Source organism: Sesamum indicum, linkage group LG3, assembly GCF_000512975.1.
Source record: "Sesamum indicum cultivar Zhongzhi No. 13 linkage group LG3, S_indicum_v1.0, whole genome shotgun sequence".
NCBI classification, from domain to species: domain Eukaryota; kingdom Viridiplantae; phylum Streptophyta; class Magnoliopsida; order Lamiales; family Pedaliaceae; genus Sesamum; species Sesamum indicum.
Genome location: NC_026147.1, coordinates 4362581 through 4378383, shown reverse-complemented (window position 1 = coordinate 4378383; position 15803 = coordinate 4362581). Strand labels below are relative to the sequence as shown.

General features: G+C 31.2%; 1 protein-coding gene across 1 annotated transcript; it reads left to right on the top strand.

The window, feature by feature from the left end:
* LOC105157225 (iron-sulfur cluster assembly protein 1) lies at positions 12153-14372 on the top strand. The gene is made up of 3 exons (XM_011073570.2): positions 12153-12569; positions 13827-13881; positions 13987-14372. The coding sequence occupies exons 1-3, from the start codon at positions 12284-12286 to the stop codon at positions 14144-14146; spliced, it is 501 nt and encodes a 166-aa protein (XP_011071872.1). The 5' UTR covers positions 12153-12283; the 3' UTR covers positions 14147-14372.

Genomic DNA, 15803 nt, shown 5'->3' with positions numbered 1-15803 from the left:
ATAGAAACTTAAACTAGTTACAGGCCTTCATATAACAAAATTACAAGAACAGAAAAACAAATACAAGAAATAATCCTGGAAACAGTATTATAAGAGAAACAGGATTCATAAGCAAACTGTGAAAGCTCAGGAGCCAAAAACCCAAGGCCTACTCAAGGCCAAAGGTTACAAACCTTTTACCGGTTGCTCAAGAACACTCAAGCCACAAAGGGGTTTCGAACCACAAAGGCTCCACCACAAAATCCACACAGGATAGTGCCACTAAGGCTTTAATCTAAACCATAGAGGTTTGCCACTAAGGCTTTTTAAAAAGTTTCAGAAGATGAGAAGAAGACGAGAGAAGTGTGTTAGCTAGTTAACCAAGAGCCACAACAAATCAGCCATTTAAAGAGGTTGTTCATAAATGGCTCAATAACAACCATTATTGGAGAATGGAGAAACACAGAACCCCAAGGGTTAATGGAGAACCCTAAGGGTCGATTTTCTGGGGAAGGAGAAAGACAGACGAACAGGAGAAGAAAGGGGGAAGAAAATGGATTAGGGTTATCAGACAAAGGGGTATAAATATTAGGTCAACCGGGTCAAACCTTAGTGGGTCGAGTTGGTGGATCAGATGGCCCAGTAGGCCATGAGTGTTATTGGCCGTCCTTAGTAAAAGGCCCAGCCTTTGGTTTGGGCCAAATATTTCTAACAATTTCCACCTTGGTCCAAGGTAGTGGGTTTAAGACCATCATCATTGCTTTGGACATGGTACCTGCAAAACAGAAAGTTGGTTACGAAATAACAGTTATAGTTTAAGAATGTCAAGACAAGTTTTAAACTTTTCAATAGATAAGCATTTTGTACCCATTCTGCAGGATTATCTGCAGATTTTATTTTTTTCAAGATTAATTAAACCTTTATTTATTACATCACGAATAAAGCGATACCTTACATCTATATGCTTGGTTCTATAGTGAAAAACTAGATTCTTACATAGTTCAATGCTAGATTGACTATCAGAGAAAACAACAAGTTTTTCTTTTAGAAAATCAATTTCTGAAAGTATTCCTTTTAACCAAATTCCTTCTTTTATTGCCTCAGTAGTGGCAATATATTTTGCTTCAGTTGTAGAAAGTGCTACAATGCTTTGAAGTTGAGACTTCCAACTTATACATACATCACATAATGTAAAAACATAAGAAGTAGCAGATTTTCTATTGTCCATATCATTTGCATAGTTAGAATCCACATAACCAACAAGTTTTGCACCATTAGGGCTTTTTGAAAAAGTTATGCCAAGATTCTCTGTACTATTTAAATATCTTAAAAGTCATTTCAAAGCTTTCCAATGGGAAGAACCAGGGTTTGACATATACCTACTTAAGCAACTAACAGAATATGCTATATCAGGCCTAGTACTAACTATCAAATACATAACAGACCTAATAGTATTAGAATAAGGCATATTTTTCATCTTATCTTTTTCAGAATCTGTTTTAGGGCACTGATCTTTACACAACTGAAAATAAGCAGCTAGGGGCACAGAAGAAGGTTTTGAATTTTCCATTGAAAATTTTTCAAGAACACTTTGAATGTAAGATGTTTGATTTAAGAACATGGTTGATTTTGTTCTATTTCTTTCAATATTCATTCCAAGTATCTTTTTAGCATTTCCAAGGTCTTTCATTTCAAAACTTTTACACAGATTTTTCCGTAAACTTTCAATCATGCTAAGGCTAGAACTAGCAATTAACATATCGTCCACATATAAGACAAGAAATAAAGGCACATTGTTTTCATACTTGAAATACAAACAAGGATCATATGCACTGTTTTCGAAATCTAAGGAATGCATGAATTGATCAAACTATTTATTCCATTATCTTGGGGATTGTTTAAGACCATATAAAGATTTTTTAAGCAAACAAACAAGATTTGGATTTTTCTTATCAATAAATCCATAGAGTTGAGACATGTAAATTTGCTCATCAAGATTTCCATGCAAAAATGCAGTTTTTACATCCATTTACTTAAGTTCCCAATTAAACTGAACAACTAAAGCAAGTAAAATTCTTACAGTAGTAAATTTAACTACAGGAGAAAAAATTTCAGTATAATCAACACCTTCTTTTTGTGTGAAACCTTTAGTTACTAATCTTGCTTTAAATCTTTTGTCATTATTTTCTTCTTTAACTTTAAAGACCCATTTGCAGTCAATGACAGAAGCATTTTTTGGCTTAGGAACTAAAACCCATTTTTTATTTTCTTTTAGAGCTTTAAGTTCTTTATGCATAGCAGACAACCATTCTTTTGAGTTTGAGCTACTTATAGCTTCTTCATAAGAGGAAGGTTCAGTATTTTTAGTATTTAAAGCTAAATGGTAATCTCTAAGTCTAGAAGGAATTCTACATTCCCTAGGTTCCCTATCTCTTACTAGTTGATAGGTATTTTCAGAATTTTTATTTTCTAATTTCTCATTATTATTACTTGATTTTCTTCTCTGTTTACTACTTCTACCCCTTGTTGGTTATCCGAATTATTAGGTTCCACCTTATTAAAGGTATTTTCAATGTTATAGTTTTCAGTGGTTTTAGAAGTAGTATTTAGACAAGGCATTTCAGATTCATTAAAAATTATATCTCCACTAACTACTACTTTAAAACCAGGTTGATTTCTTAACCTTAGTCTATAACCTTTTACACCTATTGGATAACCAATAAACACATATTTTTTAGACCTAGGATCAAGCTTATCACCATTGACAAGACAGAAAGCAGAACATCCGAAAATGCGAAAAGAAGAGAAATCAACATCAGAATTAGACCATAGTTTTTTAGGAATATTACCAAACAGAGGCACAGAGGGTGATCTATTAATTAAATAAGCAGCAGTTAAAAGTGCTTCTACCCAGAAAGTTTTTGGTAAGTCAGAACTAATTAAAAGATACCTAACTTTATTAAGCAGAGTTCTATTCATTTTTTCTGCTACACCATTTTGTTGAGGGGTGTAGGGAGTGGTTTTATGTCTTTTAATTTCATACTTGTCACATAGCTTAGAAAATTATTTATTGCAAAATTTTAAACCATTATCAGTTCTTAAGGCTTTAAGCTTATGACCAGTTTGATTTTCAACTAGTTTTTTCTAGTTTTGAAACTTTTCAAAAACATCAAATTCTTGTTTCATAAGGAAAACAAAGACTTTTCTAGAATAATTATCTATTATAGAAAGGAAATACTTATTTCCACCATGTGTATCAACATTTGCAGGACCCCATACATCTACGTGTACATAATCTAATATGCATTTTGAAGAAGTGGGAATTGGGTATGAGGAAGAAGGAAAACTTACTTTATGTTGTTTTCCTATAATGCAATCATCACAGAATTTTAAAGTATCAGGTTTTTCATGCAGAAAACCATTTTTATGCAATAATTCAAAGCCTTTTAAATTAATGTGACCTAATCTCTTATGCCACAAATCAGACTTTTTATCTGTAGAAACATTTCCAGAAAATGAATAATATTGCACTTTACAGAGATATAAGTTCCTTTTCTTTTCTGTCTTAAAAATGGTTAAAGACCCTTTAGTGATTTTCATGACCCCCTTACCCTATCTCCCTTCCAACCCATCCTCTTCTAGGGTTGAACATGATAATAGATTATGGGCAAGATTAGGGACATATCTAACACCTTTAAGGTAATTTTAGAACCATTTTCAAATTAAAGAAAAACACCACCATAACCAAGAACATCACACAGTTTTTGATTTGCCATAAAAACTGATCCTAGTTTTTCAGATTTAAAATTTATCAAAATTTCTTTGAAAGAAGTCATATGGAATGTACACACGGAATTAACAAGCCATTCAAATTTATTTAAATTATCAACAAAATTAATGTCAGAAACCATATATACTTCATCTGAAGTTTCTTCATAAACATTAGCAGAATCATTTTGAGTATTTTTCTTTGGTTTCTTACAATCTTTAATAAAGTGTCCCCTACCCTCACAGTTATAACACTTAAAGTCTTTTTTAGTGTTTTTATCATCATTTCTTTTATTGTTATAGTACCTTGTCCTAGAAGGACTTCTACCCCTGCTTCTACTACGGCTTTTACTATGTTTTCTAAACTTATAGTTTTTATTATTATCATTCTTCCTGGACCTAGGTCTTCCTCTTATAAAATTTACTTCATTATTACTAGTACTAGGAGCATTTGTTTTTAAATCCATTTCTTTACTTTTTAACCCACTACTAACAGTTTCTAGGCTTACATTATCACGACCATATTTAATAGATGTCTTAACATCACCATAAAACTCAGGTATAGCATTTAACAAAACTATAGGTGTATAATCATCAATATTTTTATCCCCAGTAAGTTTAATATCTTGAATTAGTTTTGTAAAATCATCAATGTTTTCTTCAATGCTTTTTTTAGAAAGATCAAGTTTATATTTAAAGAATTTTTCTAAAAGAAACAATTTACTAGGAAGTGATGTTTCAGTATATAGTTCTTCCAATTTAGTCCATAATTCTTTAGCAGTATTTTGTTTTCCAACTTTTCTTATTATAGAATCAGACAAATTCAAAATAATTGAAGAATAAGCATACTCGTCAATTTCAAGACGTTTTTCTTCAAAAACAGTTTCGGAATATTTTCCATCTATTGCCTTAAACACTTTCTGTTGTATTAAAATGCCTTTTAATTTTTGTTGTCAAATAGAAAAATCAGATTTTCCATCGAAAGGTTGCAAGTTATAGCCAGATATTTTCACAGAATAACCAATACACAATAGATCACAAGATAATAATATAAAGAGATATTAAGAATATCATAGAATAACCCAAAAACAGTTTATATTTGCAGGGACCTTAACTGCCCCTCCACCAGTTACTCGACGGCTTCTCGAGCCCGGCCAAGGGAGGTCAACAGTAAGGGTTTGGGGATCTAGGACCAGAAAATAAAGGAGTTTAAGAGTTAGAGAGTGTTACCGTTTTTGGCTTTTCAAGCCAGAGACTTAACCTGGCTGCTCTGATACCACTGTAAGGAGTGGATCGGTCTCCAGCAGATTACAATGAGAATATTACAGAAACTTAAAATAGTTACAGGCCTTCCTATAAAAAATTACAAGAATTCTAAAGAACAGAAAAACAGATACAATAAATAATCCTGGAAACAGTAATATAAGAGAAATAGGATTCATAAGCAAATTGTGAAGGCTCAGGAGCCAAAAACCCAAGGCCTATTCAAGGCCAAAGGTTACGAACCTTTTACTGGTTGCTCAAGAACACTCAAGCCACAAAAGGGGTTTCGAACCACAAAGGTTCCACCACAAAATCCACATAGGATAGTGCCACTAAGACTTTAATCTAAACCACAGAGGTTTGCCACTAAGGCTTTTTAGAGAGTTTCAGAAGATGAGAAGAAGACGAGAGAAGTGTGTTAGCTAGTTAACCAAGAGCCACAACAAATCAACCATTTAAAGACGTTGTTCATAAATGGCTCAATAACAGCCATTATTGGAGAATGGAGAAACACAAAACCCCAAGGGTTAAAGGAGAACCCTAAGGGTCGATTTTCTGGGAAGGAGAAAGACATACGAACGGGAGAAGAAAGGGGGAAGAAAATGGATTAGGGTTATCAGATAAAGGAGTATAAATATTAGGTCAATCGAGTCAAACCTTAGTGGGTCGGGTTGGTGGATCAGATGGCCTAGTGGGCCATGAGTGTTATTGGCCGCCCTTAGTAAAAAGCCCAGCCTTTGGTTTGGGCCAAATATTTCTAACAATTAGCTTAACAATTTTTTTTTTTAAATGCTTAGCTAGGGAAAAAAATAGCTCTTTTAAGCCGCTAAAACTCATCGTTTGCAACTAATATAGAATGCGTGCATGCATTACTTATTGAAAATATATAACCCATCGCTCTACCTAGATATATTATATGGGTTGACACATCGACCTTATACTGTATTAAGGTACTGCAAACGAATATATTATTCTGTATATTGTAAATACTATGGTTATAAAATTTTATGGTAAATCAATACTATCTACTAGAGTCAAACAACACCATTGTATAAACTTAAATTTTGACTAGGGATAGGCTGGGGCAACTAGGGCCCCGCCCCTTTTTTAGCGTTTGGGGCGGATTACAGGTCTTATACTGGACTCGCCCTGATTAATTTTTTAAATATTTTATTATTTATTATTGATCCTATTTGTGGTAATATATGTAAATTTTTAAATAGTTTTGCATATATTCAACTCTATATAAGAAATATAAAAAATAAAAAAAATTAATTAAATGTATTATTTGTATTATATAATTCATTTTATGAAAAAAATTATGTTAAATTATTAATTAAATGTATTATTTGTATTATATAATTCATTTTATGAAAAAAATTATGTTAAATTATCTAGTTATATGATTCATTCTAGAAAAATATTATGTTACTTTAAATTGATATTACTTATTGAGAAACTAAAAAAATATATGAACGTATTACAGTATTGTTTATATTATAATTTATTGTACATTGAAAACTATGTTAAACTTAAAGTACCTAAATCTAAAATGATATTATTTATTGAAATAATAAAAAGATTATTTGAATGTATTTTCTATATTATATAATTTATTTTAGATCAAAATCTATGTTAAATATTACATTTAAAATGATATTACTTAATAAAAAAATTTATTTTAGATAAAATAACTACGTTAATTTAAATTAATATTTCATATTGAGAAATTAAAAAAAATGAATGCATTGTTTATATTCACGTGGCGTGACGGGTGGAGCAAACCAAGGTCAGGATAGGCTTTTAAACGGGTGAGCCGGGCAGGGTTATTGGTGGTGCTAGGCTAGGGTTTCACGAAGTGGGGCGAGTTTTGGGTCCCAGCAGACCCATTCCATCACTAGTTTTAATCATGATTTATCAATATTTGTCATAATTTTGACTATATTTAAAATATTAATCATGATTTTTTATTGTAACTTATAACTAATGTTATGTCGTTGCTTCTGGAAACAACTATAAATTAATTCTCATCATAGTTTTTCCTTTTAATCATGAAAATTATAATAGACTAAAGTCAAATTTCTTCTAGGATTGGTATGTAGTAAGCACTGAGCTAACAGTGTTGTGTCCAACGGAGATGATCTTATTTTAGTGTTGTGTCACTAAAATAAAATGGCTCAATAGTTACGAAAAAATTTGATATAAAAATTAAAATTAAATAAAATTCTCGTTGCTAATCTACATTGTTTACTATATATTTTAAATAATTTGTTGCTAAATCAGTTTGCAAGTAAATTTTCGTTGCTAAATATCATTTGCAAATAAATTTCTTCTGTTAAAATAATAGGGATAATCACACTTCCCTCCCCTGAGATTTTATATAATTACACGTAGACCCCTATGGTTCAAGAAATTACAACTACCACCTCTGAGGTTGACTTTCATCTAACACAATAGTCCCTCCATTAGCCAAAGTTCATTAAATTTGCTGATATTAACAGAAAACTGAATGAAAATTAATAGATACCCTTGACTTATTAGTGACTTATTGTAGATCAAATAATTTTTTTTTCGAACTAAACTATCCTTATAACCGCGAAAATATACGTCCTCGTATGCATTAAAGCATGAAGACATATGAGGGTAATTTGATCATAAAAATATTTATTTGACCTACAATAAGTCAATCGAAAGTAAATATAATTTTTTTTTTGTTAATATCAGCAAATTCGGTGAATTTTAACTAATGAATAGACTAATTTGTTAGACGGAAGCAAACTTTAGGGATGCTAGATATAATTTCTCAAACCATATGGGGTCTATGTATAATTATTCAAACTTTGAGGGAGGAGAGCATAATTATTCCTAAATAATGTCGATTAACAACGAAAATTTTATTTGTTAATTAGCTCAATGTTAATTTTTCTTTGCAGCTATTAAACAATTTTATTATAATGTGTACTGGTAAAGTTGTAGTAATCAAGTCTAATAAAACCCTCAACCAACTTTAGAGGGAGAAAAAAGATTATAGCGAATAAGTTCCCTTAGTTGGAATAATCGGAACAACTTGAGATCGACCTAATTTTTACGTACCCTATCGAGGAGGGGTCCTCTTGTTCCTGGTTTTGGTGGAGTCGTACATTTCTAAAATTAGGTACAAGTATTAAATTAGACAAGGAAAAATATAAAATTACAAATAGATTACTTTTAATGGAATAATTAATTATCTTTGCATATGTTAATTGCATGGCTTTAAAGCTCTTTTGGCCCCTACATCTTCTTATCATCAATAATGTCTTAATGCATTATCACTAGAAAAACTTTTACATAATATATCTAAAACGAAAAAAAATGCAAGCAATCCCCTTGTGATATTGTAAATGAGCAAATTATCCCCTTATAAAAAAACAAATAGCGATTTACCTCCCTATAGTTTTTAAAATACACCAATTTACCTCCTTGTATAGGAGGTAAATTGCTTCATTTTAAAAAGTACAGGGGGATAAATTTCTATATTTTTTTATAGGGGGATAATGTGCTCATTTTCAATATCACAGGGGGATGAATTATCATTTCACCCTATCTAAAACCTATCTTTGAGAACAAATATTTGTTTGAGGTAATGATTTTATTCATAGCATATCCCTTAATGAAGAGGGAAAACCTATCTTTGAGGGAAAAATAAGATCGAAGCACGCTCGATAGATCTGCGTAGTTTAAATATTTTATTATATTTAGTTAATTAAATAAAATTGAAGAAAATTTTATAATATTTTATCGTACCAAATTTTAATAATTTACTAGTCAGTATCTCGTGCTAGTTGGACACATGAAGAACTATGTTTTAAAAATAAATAAATACGTAAAACATTATGAATATTTTCAAACTTTAAAGTGTAATTAAACCCTAGTAATTAAATAAGTTAAAGTTTAAAATTAAAATAATTAATAAGTCTAAGAAATACAAAATTATTTATGTTAATAGCTAATGTATCTAAAAAAATGCAGAAACATATATAAATTTAAATAAAAACCGAAAGATGATTTCTTCTGAAATTATGTTATATACAAATTACTCGACAAAGTTCTTAAAAAAAAATGAACTATGACATTTGTTGAGGATCATATCTCATATTTTGTACACTACACTATTTATTGCACAATAAGAAATAAATTATTAGTCAAAAATAAATAATATAACAAAAAAAAATTGAATTTTTTCAAGAAAAATAATTTACTCAGTATACCACTAATTTAAATCAATAATTAATAAATTTGTTCATCACAAGATACATATAAGAATTAAAAAAATCAGTAAAACCATGACAAATATTTATAAGCTAGCTAATTAATATATTTTATTTATAATTTTGTACCGATATGAAATCGATACATAAAAGTTGCTAGAAAATTGAAAATCACCCAAAAATAATAAATAATAATTCGAACTTTCCTCGTGTAATAATGGCATAATCAAAAATTAAAATAGAATATACATTGCTAGTAAAATCCAAAAATTCATAAATGGAATATTTAAAAAAAACAAAAAAAATGCAAACATATAGAAACAAATGAATAATCATGATATGAATGGTTTGGAAGAAAAGGCCAAGAGGCTTCTAAAATGCAATGCTGGTGCAAAATGGTTGAGAGGGGAAACCACAAAAATTAAAAAAAAAAAAAAAAGGAAAAAAATATTTTTTTAGTCCGTTAAGTATGCTCAATTTTAGTTTTAGTCCTATAAGTATGCCCATTTTTTATTAACTCCAATAACTTGCAAAATTGATTAGTTTTAGTCCTCCGGTCGCTTGGATTTATAATTTGCGCTGGAAAAATGACATGGCATGACACGTAGATGCGTTTTTGTTGATTTATAATCCTATGTGGCTAAAATTATGATGTGGAAGACAAGTTGGTCATCTTTTGTGCAAGTTTGGAGAGAAGAAAAGTCACATTTCTTCCAGCGCAAATTATAAATCCAAGCGACCGGAGGACTAAAACTAATCAATTTTGCAAGTTATTGGAGTTAATAAAAAATGGGCATACTAATAGGACTAAAACTAAAATTGGACATACTTAACGGACTAAAAAAATATTTTTCCCAAAAAAAAAACTCTACTAACATACATTTTTTAGTTTGTAAATTGTTGAAATAATTTATTCCGAACTTAATAACACATCAGCAAAACTCTAATATTTTTTTTCCAGGACTTTTTTAACTGTACGTTACAAAGTTTTGTACGTTATTCATTTTGAAATAATCGAATTACATTTTTTTTAGAAGGAGTAAAGTTTTATACGTGACGATAACAAGAACTTATTGTACAATCGATCAACTTGAGTTAAAATCAAATTAAATCGAGTTGGATTTTGGAGTGTTGTAATTATCCTTAATACGTAATGTTGATACAAAATGTATATTGCTCGGCTCCAAATCAAATTTAATAATTGTCATAATTTAATTTATATTTAACATAAAATGTAATAACTCTAAAAATAAAGATTATATTAGTAGCAAAATATTGAGTGACGATTATAAAATTATCCTTAAATGACAATAATTTTGATTTGTAATAATATAATTATCAGTTACAAGAATTAAATATTACTCATTATAGCGACAACACAAACAATACTATATTTGTTGTCAGTATATTATCACTATACACTTGTTTGTACGGACAATTTTGCACAAAATTTTATTCGTATATAATGACTCATATACGTAAATATTGCCACTATTGAAATTATGAAAATTATCATCGTGACAAAATAAAATTCATGTCGCTTAAAACATATGATTAGTGATATTTAATTTTAATATCATCACTTTAAATAAATCTTTTGTTGTTAATTTTCATTTTATTTTTTTCTTGTCGACTTGAATTAATTATTTTTTAAACTCCCAAAAAATAAATTATTTACAGAAAATAACATGTGAAAAAATGCTGCCAGCACTATTTTAGAGGTCAACTTTAGTGAAATTATTGACAATAATACAAATTGATGTCGTGATGATGTCTTCTTTCTTTTTCATAATAATAATATGTAAAGCCAAACAACACTTCCAAAAATCAAATATAAATAAAACTCCGTACCAATACACATCAATCATTTTCATCTTGTCTTTATGTATGGGAAAAGAAATATTATACAGTGAAAATAAAGCTGGTAAGTAAGTGTTTGGTAGTGTAGAAGTTGATCAGGCAAGTTGCATTTTTCGTTTAATAACTTAGGTTCGGTATATTTTTAATTTCATTATTTATGAAAATTTTAAAATAGTCGTAAAATTTATAAAAAAAATTTAATTTTTAGTTATCGTGTCAACTTCCGTTAGGAAATTAGCGGAAAAATTGTGATTTTCCCTTCATCCAATTTTATGCTTTTGTTTAATTATAGTAGTTTAATTTATTTTTGACATATAATTTATTGTCAACGGCATAATTACAACTAGTAAGTGTGACAAGTTCTACGTACCTGCAATTTTTTTTTAAAAAATATGTAAATATAATTTTTTTTAAATTATCTCAAAAAACAAATCCAACCATACATACTATCTCTAACACACCTTATTTATCTTTGTTTTTCTCTCTCTATCTCTAAAACCACTCAGAAAACAAATCCAAACATTACGAACATGTTTTGGATCTTATAATTTTAAATAATCATAATTTAATGACTTTTTTTTTTATCATTATTACAGTATCAAAAGGTTATTATGCTTAACACTCTAACATTTTATAAGCTCGGCGTTTTATTTTTCAAAATACTTTAAGAGCATATTTCTAAAATCGGACTCGATGTCTTTAAGCTCTTTAAGCATCTTATAAGATGTAGAAGCTTATAAGATATTTCAAATAAATTTAGTCATGCACACTCCGACAAGAAAACACAAATAAGCCCATAGCCCAATTAGAAAAGAGTTAGCCCAATAGGCCCAATAAGTAGCCCAAGACCATAAGCCCAATATCTGAAATTGATCCAGCCCATTTGATTCAACTAGTAATTGTTGCAGTGGAATTTTGAGAAACGCGACAAAGCCTACGGTCCAATTACATTCAAGCATTCACCCAATTTCGCACCGAGCGCGTAACTGTATCACCGCCCTTTCAGATAAGATGAAAAACGGATCTGATTCCCGTAACATAGGACAAAAATCCAACCGTCGGTTAACTCTACACAATTCCACGCCCCACCGATTTTTTGCCCCAAGTTCACAAACCCTAGAAACAGAAGCGTTTCTATTCGATTCGATTTTGCGAAGCAATCCAAAATGTTGAGGCACGCGACGAACAGGATTCTCGGTCAAGGGCTGCGGTCCCCTGCGGCGGCGGGCTTGCGCATGTACCACGAGAGGGTGGTGGATCACTACAACAACCCGAGGAATGTGGGGGCGTTTGACAAGAACGACCCGGATGTTGGGACGGGTCTCGTCGGAGCTCCTGCCTGTGGCGATGTTATGAAGCTGCAGATTAAGGTTGATGAGAAGAGCGGAAAAATAGTTGATGCTCGTTTTAAGACATTCGGCTGCGGTTCCGCCATTGCCTCCTCTTCAGTTGGTATGTTGTTGTGAAAAAGTATTGATTAGTGTTTTTTGTTATTTAAGCGCCTTGGTGTGTCTGAATTTCTATTTCTGTTATTAAACAAGTAGCGGTTTGTTTGTTGTGAAAGTGTGGACTTGACTCCGGGACGATTCTGTTCGTTTCTGGTTCAATTTAGTTGCTAGAAAATTTGTGAGCTGGAAATATGATATGTTCAAAATTAAACTTTTGATCATGTGTTATATTCGGAGAGCGAATAGACAAGAGTTGCTGTTTCTAAAGTATATGGAGGTGATTTTAGGTAGGAAAATTGGAAATATGATATGTTCAAGAATTAAACCTTTGACCGTGCGTTATATTCGTAGAGAGTATAGCCAGGAGTTGCTATTTCCGAAGTATATGTAGGTGATTTTAGGCAGGAGAATTGGATTTCAGTGATTTAAATTTGGTTTCGGCTATTTAGTCTAGGAAAACCATTGACCTGAGGTTTTATTTGGATGATGCATTTAAAAATCTTGGATTTCAAATTCCTAGTAAGGATAATTCCAAATTGAAAGGATTTCAAATCGTTCAACTCTAATTTTGAATTTTGTTTTGTTGAATATTGATAGATTTCAAATTGTTTTGATGTGGATTCATTTGAAATAAATCGTTCCCTAAAACCCAAATCCATCAATCCAAATGGAGCCTGAAAGATTTTGATGTCGGCGAGGTAGAGTGGGTGTTGGTTGTTGTATCTGACTCAATTCTGTTCAATGAATTGACTGGGAAAGTGCTGCATCTGAATGATATGGATTTGTTTTTATTTGGGCAAAATGGCTTTTAGGAGTACACTTGAAGGAAATTATTTTGCTTTTTGATTGTGTTAGTTGAATGTGGAGTAATTGGTACTTGATCGTTATGTGATATTTTTAGTTACCACAACCTCAAGTATCATGAGGTGTTCATGAGATGTATCTTGGCCCTGCCTTTTTCTGTTGATACTTTCCTTCTTTGTTATTGTAAAGGCTACCTATGTTGTGTACGAGTTCCTGAGAACATTTCTCTATTTATTTGATTGATCCTTTAAAGCTGATGATTGCAATCTGAAAGAATGGATATCTTGATCACCATTACGTATATATTTTAAAAAGAAAAAAAATGGTGCTTACTTGCATCATGCATTCATATGAATGTGAGTACTAAATTTCCAATTTTATATTTTATCTAATTCTCACTGTAGCTGTAGCTTGGTTGCCATTAAACTGCTACTAAAACATCATCTTTCATTTTCAGCCACCGAATGGGTGAAAGGTAAACAAATGGAAGAAGTGCTATCAATAAAGAATACGTAAGTTGGGCTCCTTTCCTGAATCAGTCTAACGTCTGATTTAAGTCTCAATAGTTTTTATGGTTCTATGACATCTGAATTCTCTCTATAACAATGGGACTGCAGGGAAATTGCAAAACATCTTTCTCTTCCACCAGTGAAACTTCATTGCAGCATGCTTGCTGAGGATGCAATAAAGGCTGCTGTGAGAGATTATGAGGCAAAGCGCTCGAAACTAAATGCCAGCCAAGATGCTGCACCTATGGAGAAAGCTGCAGATGCTTGAGGATGTGCGTCAGTATCGAGTTTATGTGTTACTAATTATGTCGAATAATGGATTGTACTTGGATATAGGTACGCCTTTGCTTTTAATATAGTCCTCCCTACCCCTTTCCTTGTAATACTTTAAGGACGAATATATGTAAATACATAGCGGATTTTGGTAACATCAGTCCCCTTTAATCGAATCTCTTATTTTGAACCACTTTGAGGCTACTTTTTTCCTTGCTGTATGCAATGGCAGGACAATATTTCTCTTTACAGCCACTTCAATCCATGATCAATATCATCATAGTCATCTTTCCTTCTTTTTTGTTTTTCTGAAATGTTCTTGTCCAAGTTCCTCTGCAACCATGCAATGGGGATTTGCGACAATGCGGCCAATGGTTTTTGCTATGATTTATGAGTGCCCTTCTCTTCAATACCTGATTGTTCAAGGCGCAGCCTGAGTATTTGACGAACATCTTCAACATTTACTCGTTTCCTAGCCAGTAAAAACATGGCATGAGGGACTACGTATACTGCCCTCGAGGCAGTTTTCAACTAGTCCTCGTTCTTCTCCAGCATCTGCAAGTTCTAATCCACGTCCTTCGGGAATAGGAGGATGAAGTTGAAGGACATCCTCAGACATCCAACATAGTAAGCTTCTTGCATTGTGAATTGCTAAGACATATTGAGAATGCTGACAGATGGAATATCAAACATGGTACATGTGGGTTATTTAAGATTTCATTAACTGAAGTGTAGTAGCAAGTCTGAGATCAGGTGTGACAAATTGGTCCATCGGGCTTCCAAAATAAAATTGTCCTGTAAATGTAACCAAAATGTTACTCTGCTCAATAAGCAGTTAGGCAATCTCGGGGCGTGTTGAGCAATCTGTTGCTATGTATGTGCGCTAACTTGTCGTCCACACCGAGCTACATACAAGTTGAATTTTCTATTATTTTTTAATTCTTTTTTATGTATACACGTCATGGGGCGTGTATATATAAAATTAAATAAAAAATACAACAAGAATTGCAATGCGAAATTCAATCCAAAAAGCGTCCTGGTATATTTAACAATCTGATTCTATATTAAAAGATTGATTGTCTATTAAGAGCGGATTAAAATTTCTATTGCAATTTCTTTTGCATCTTCTATTTTAATTTATATATACATGCCACGATGTGTATAAAGATAACGTAATCAATTTTATTTAAAAAATATTTTATATACATGGTATGTATATATTAAATAGGAATAGAAAATGCAATAAGAATTGCAATAAAAAATTTGAATATGTTCAGGTGCATATTGACGTTTAGACATAGGGTGTGTTTAGGATTACACTGAATAATCAAATTAATTAGTAATAGTCTAGAGAGCGAGTTTCTTGGTTCAAAAAAATTGTTGGCGTGGTGCAAAAAAATATAATTATTTCCCACAATCATGAGAATCTCAAACATACGATAAATATTTACATTAAATAGTGAAATTATTATATTTTATGAGATGTCGCTAACTTTATATGACTACTACAATATCATCTTGTGGAGTCAGATTATATAAATATTTTATAGCATAAATTACAATGATTTTTGTTGAAATTTAATATAATTATAAATATCTTTTCATTGTTTGAAAAATTATAAATATTTCTTAATTTTAATATTCGTCTAACA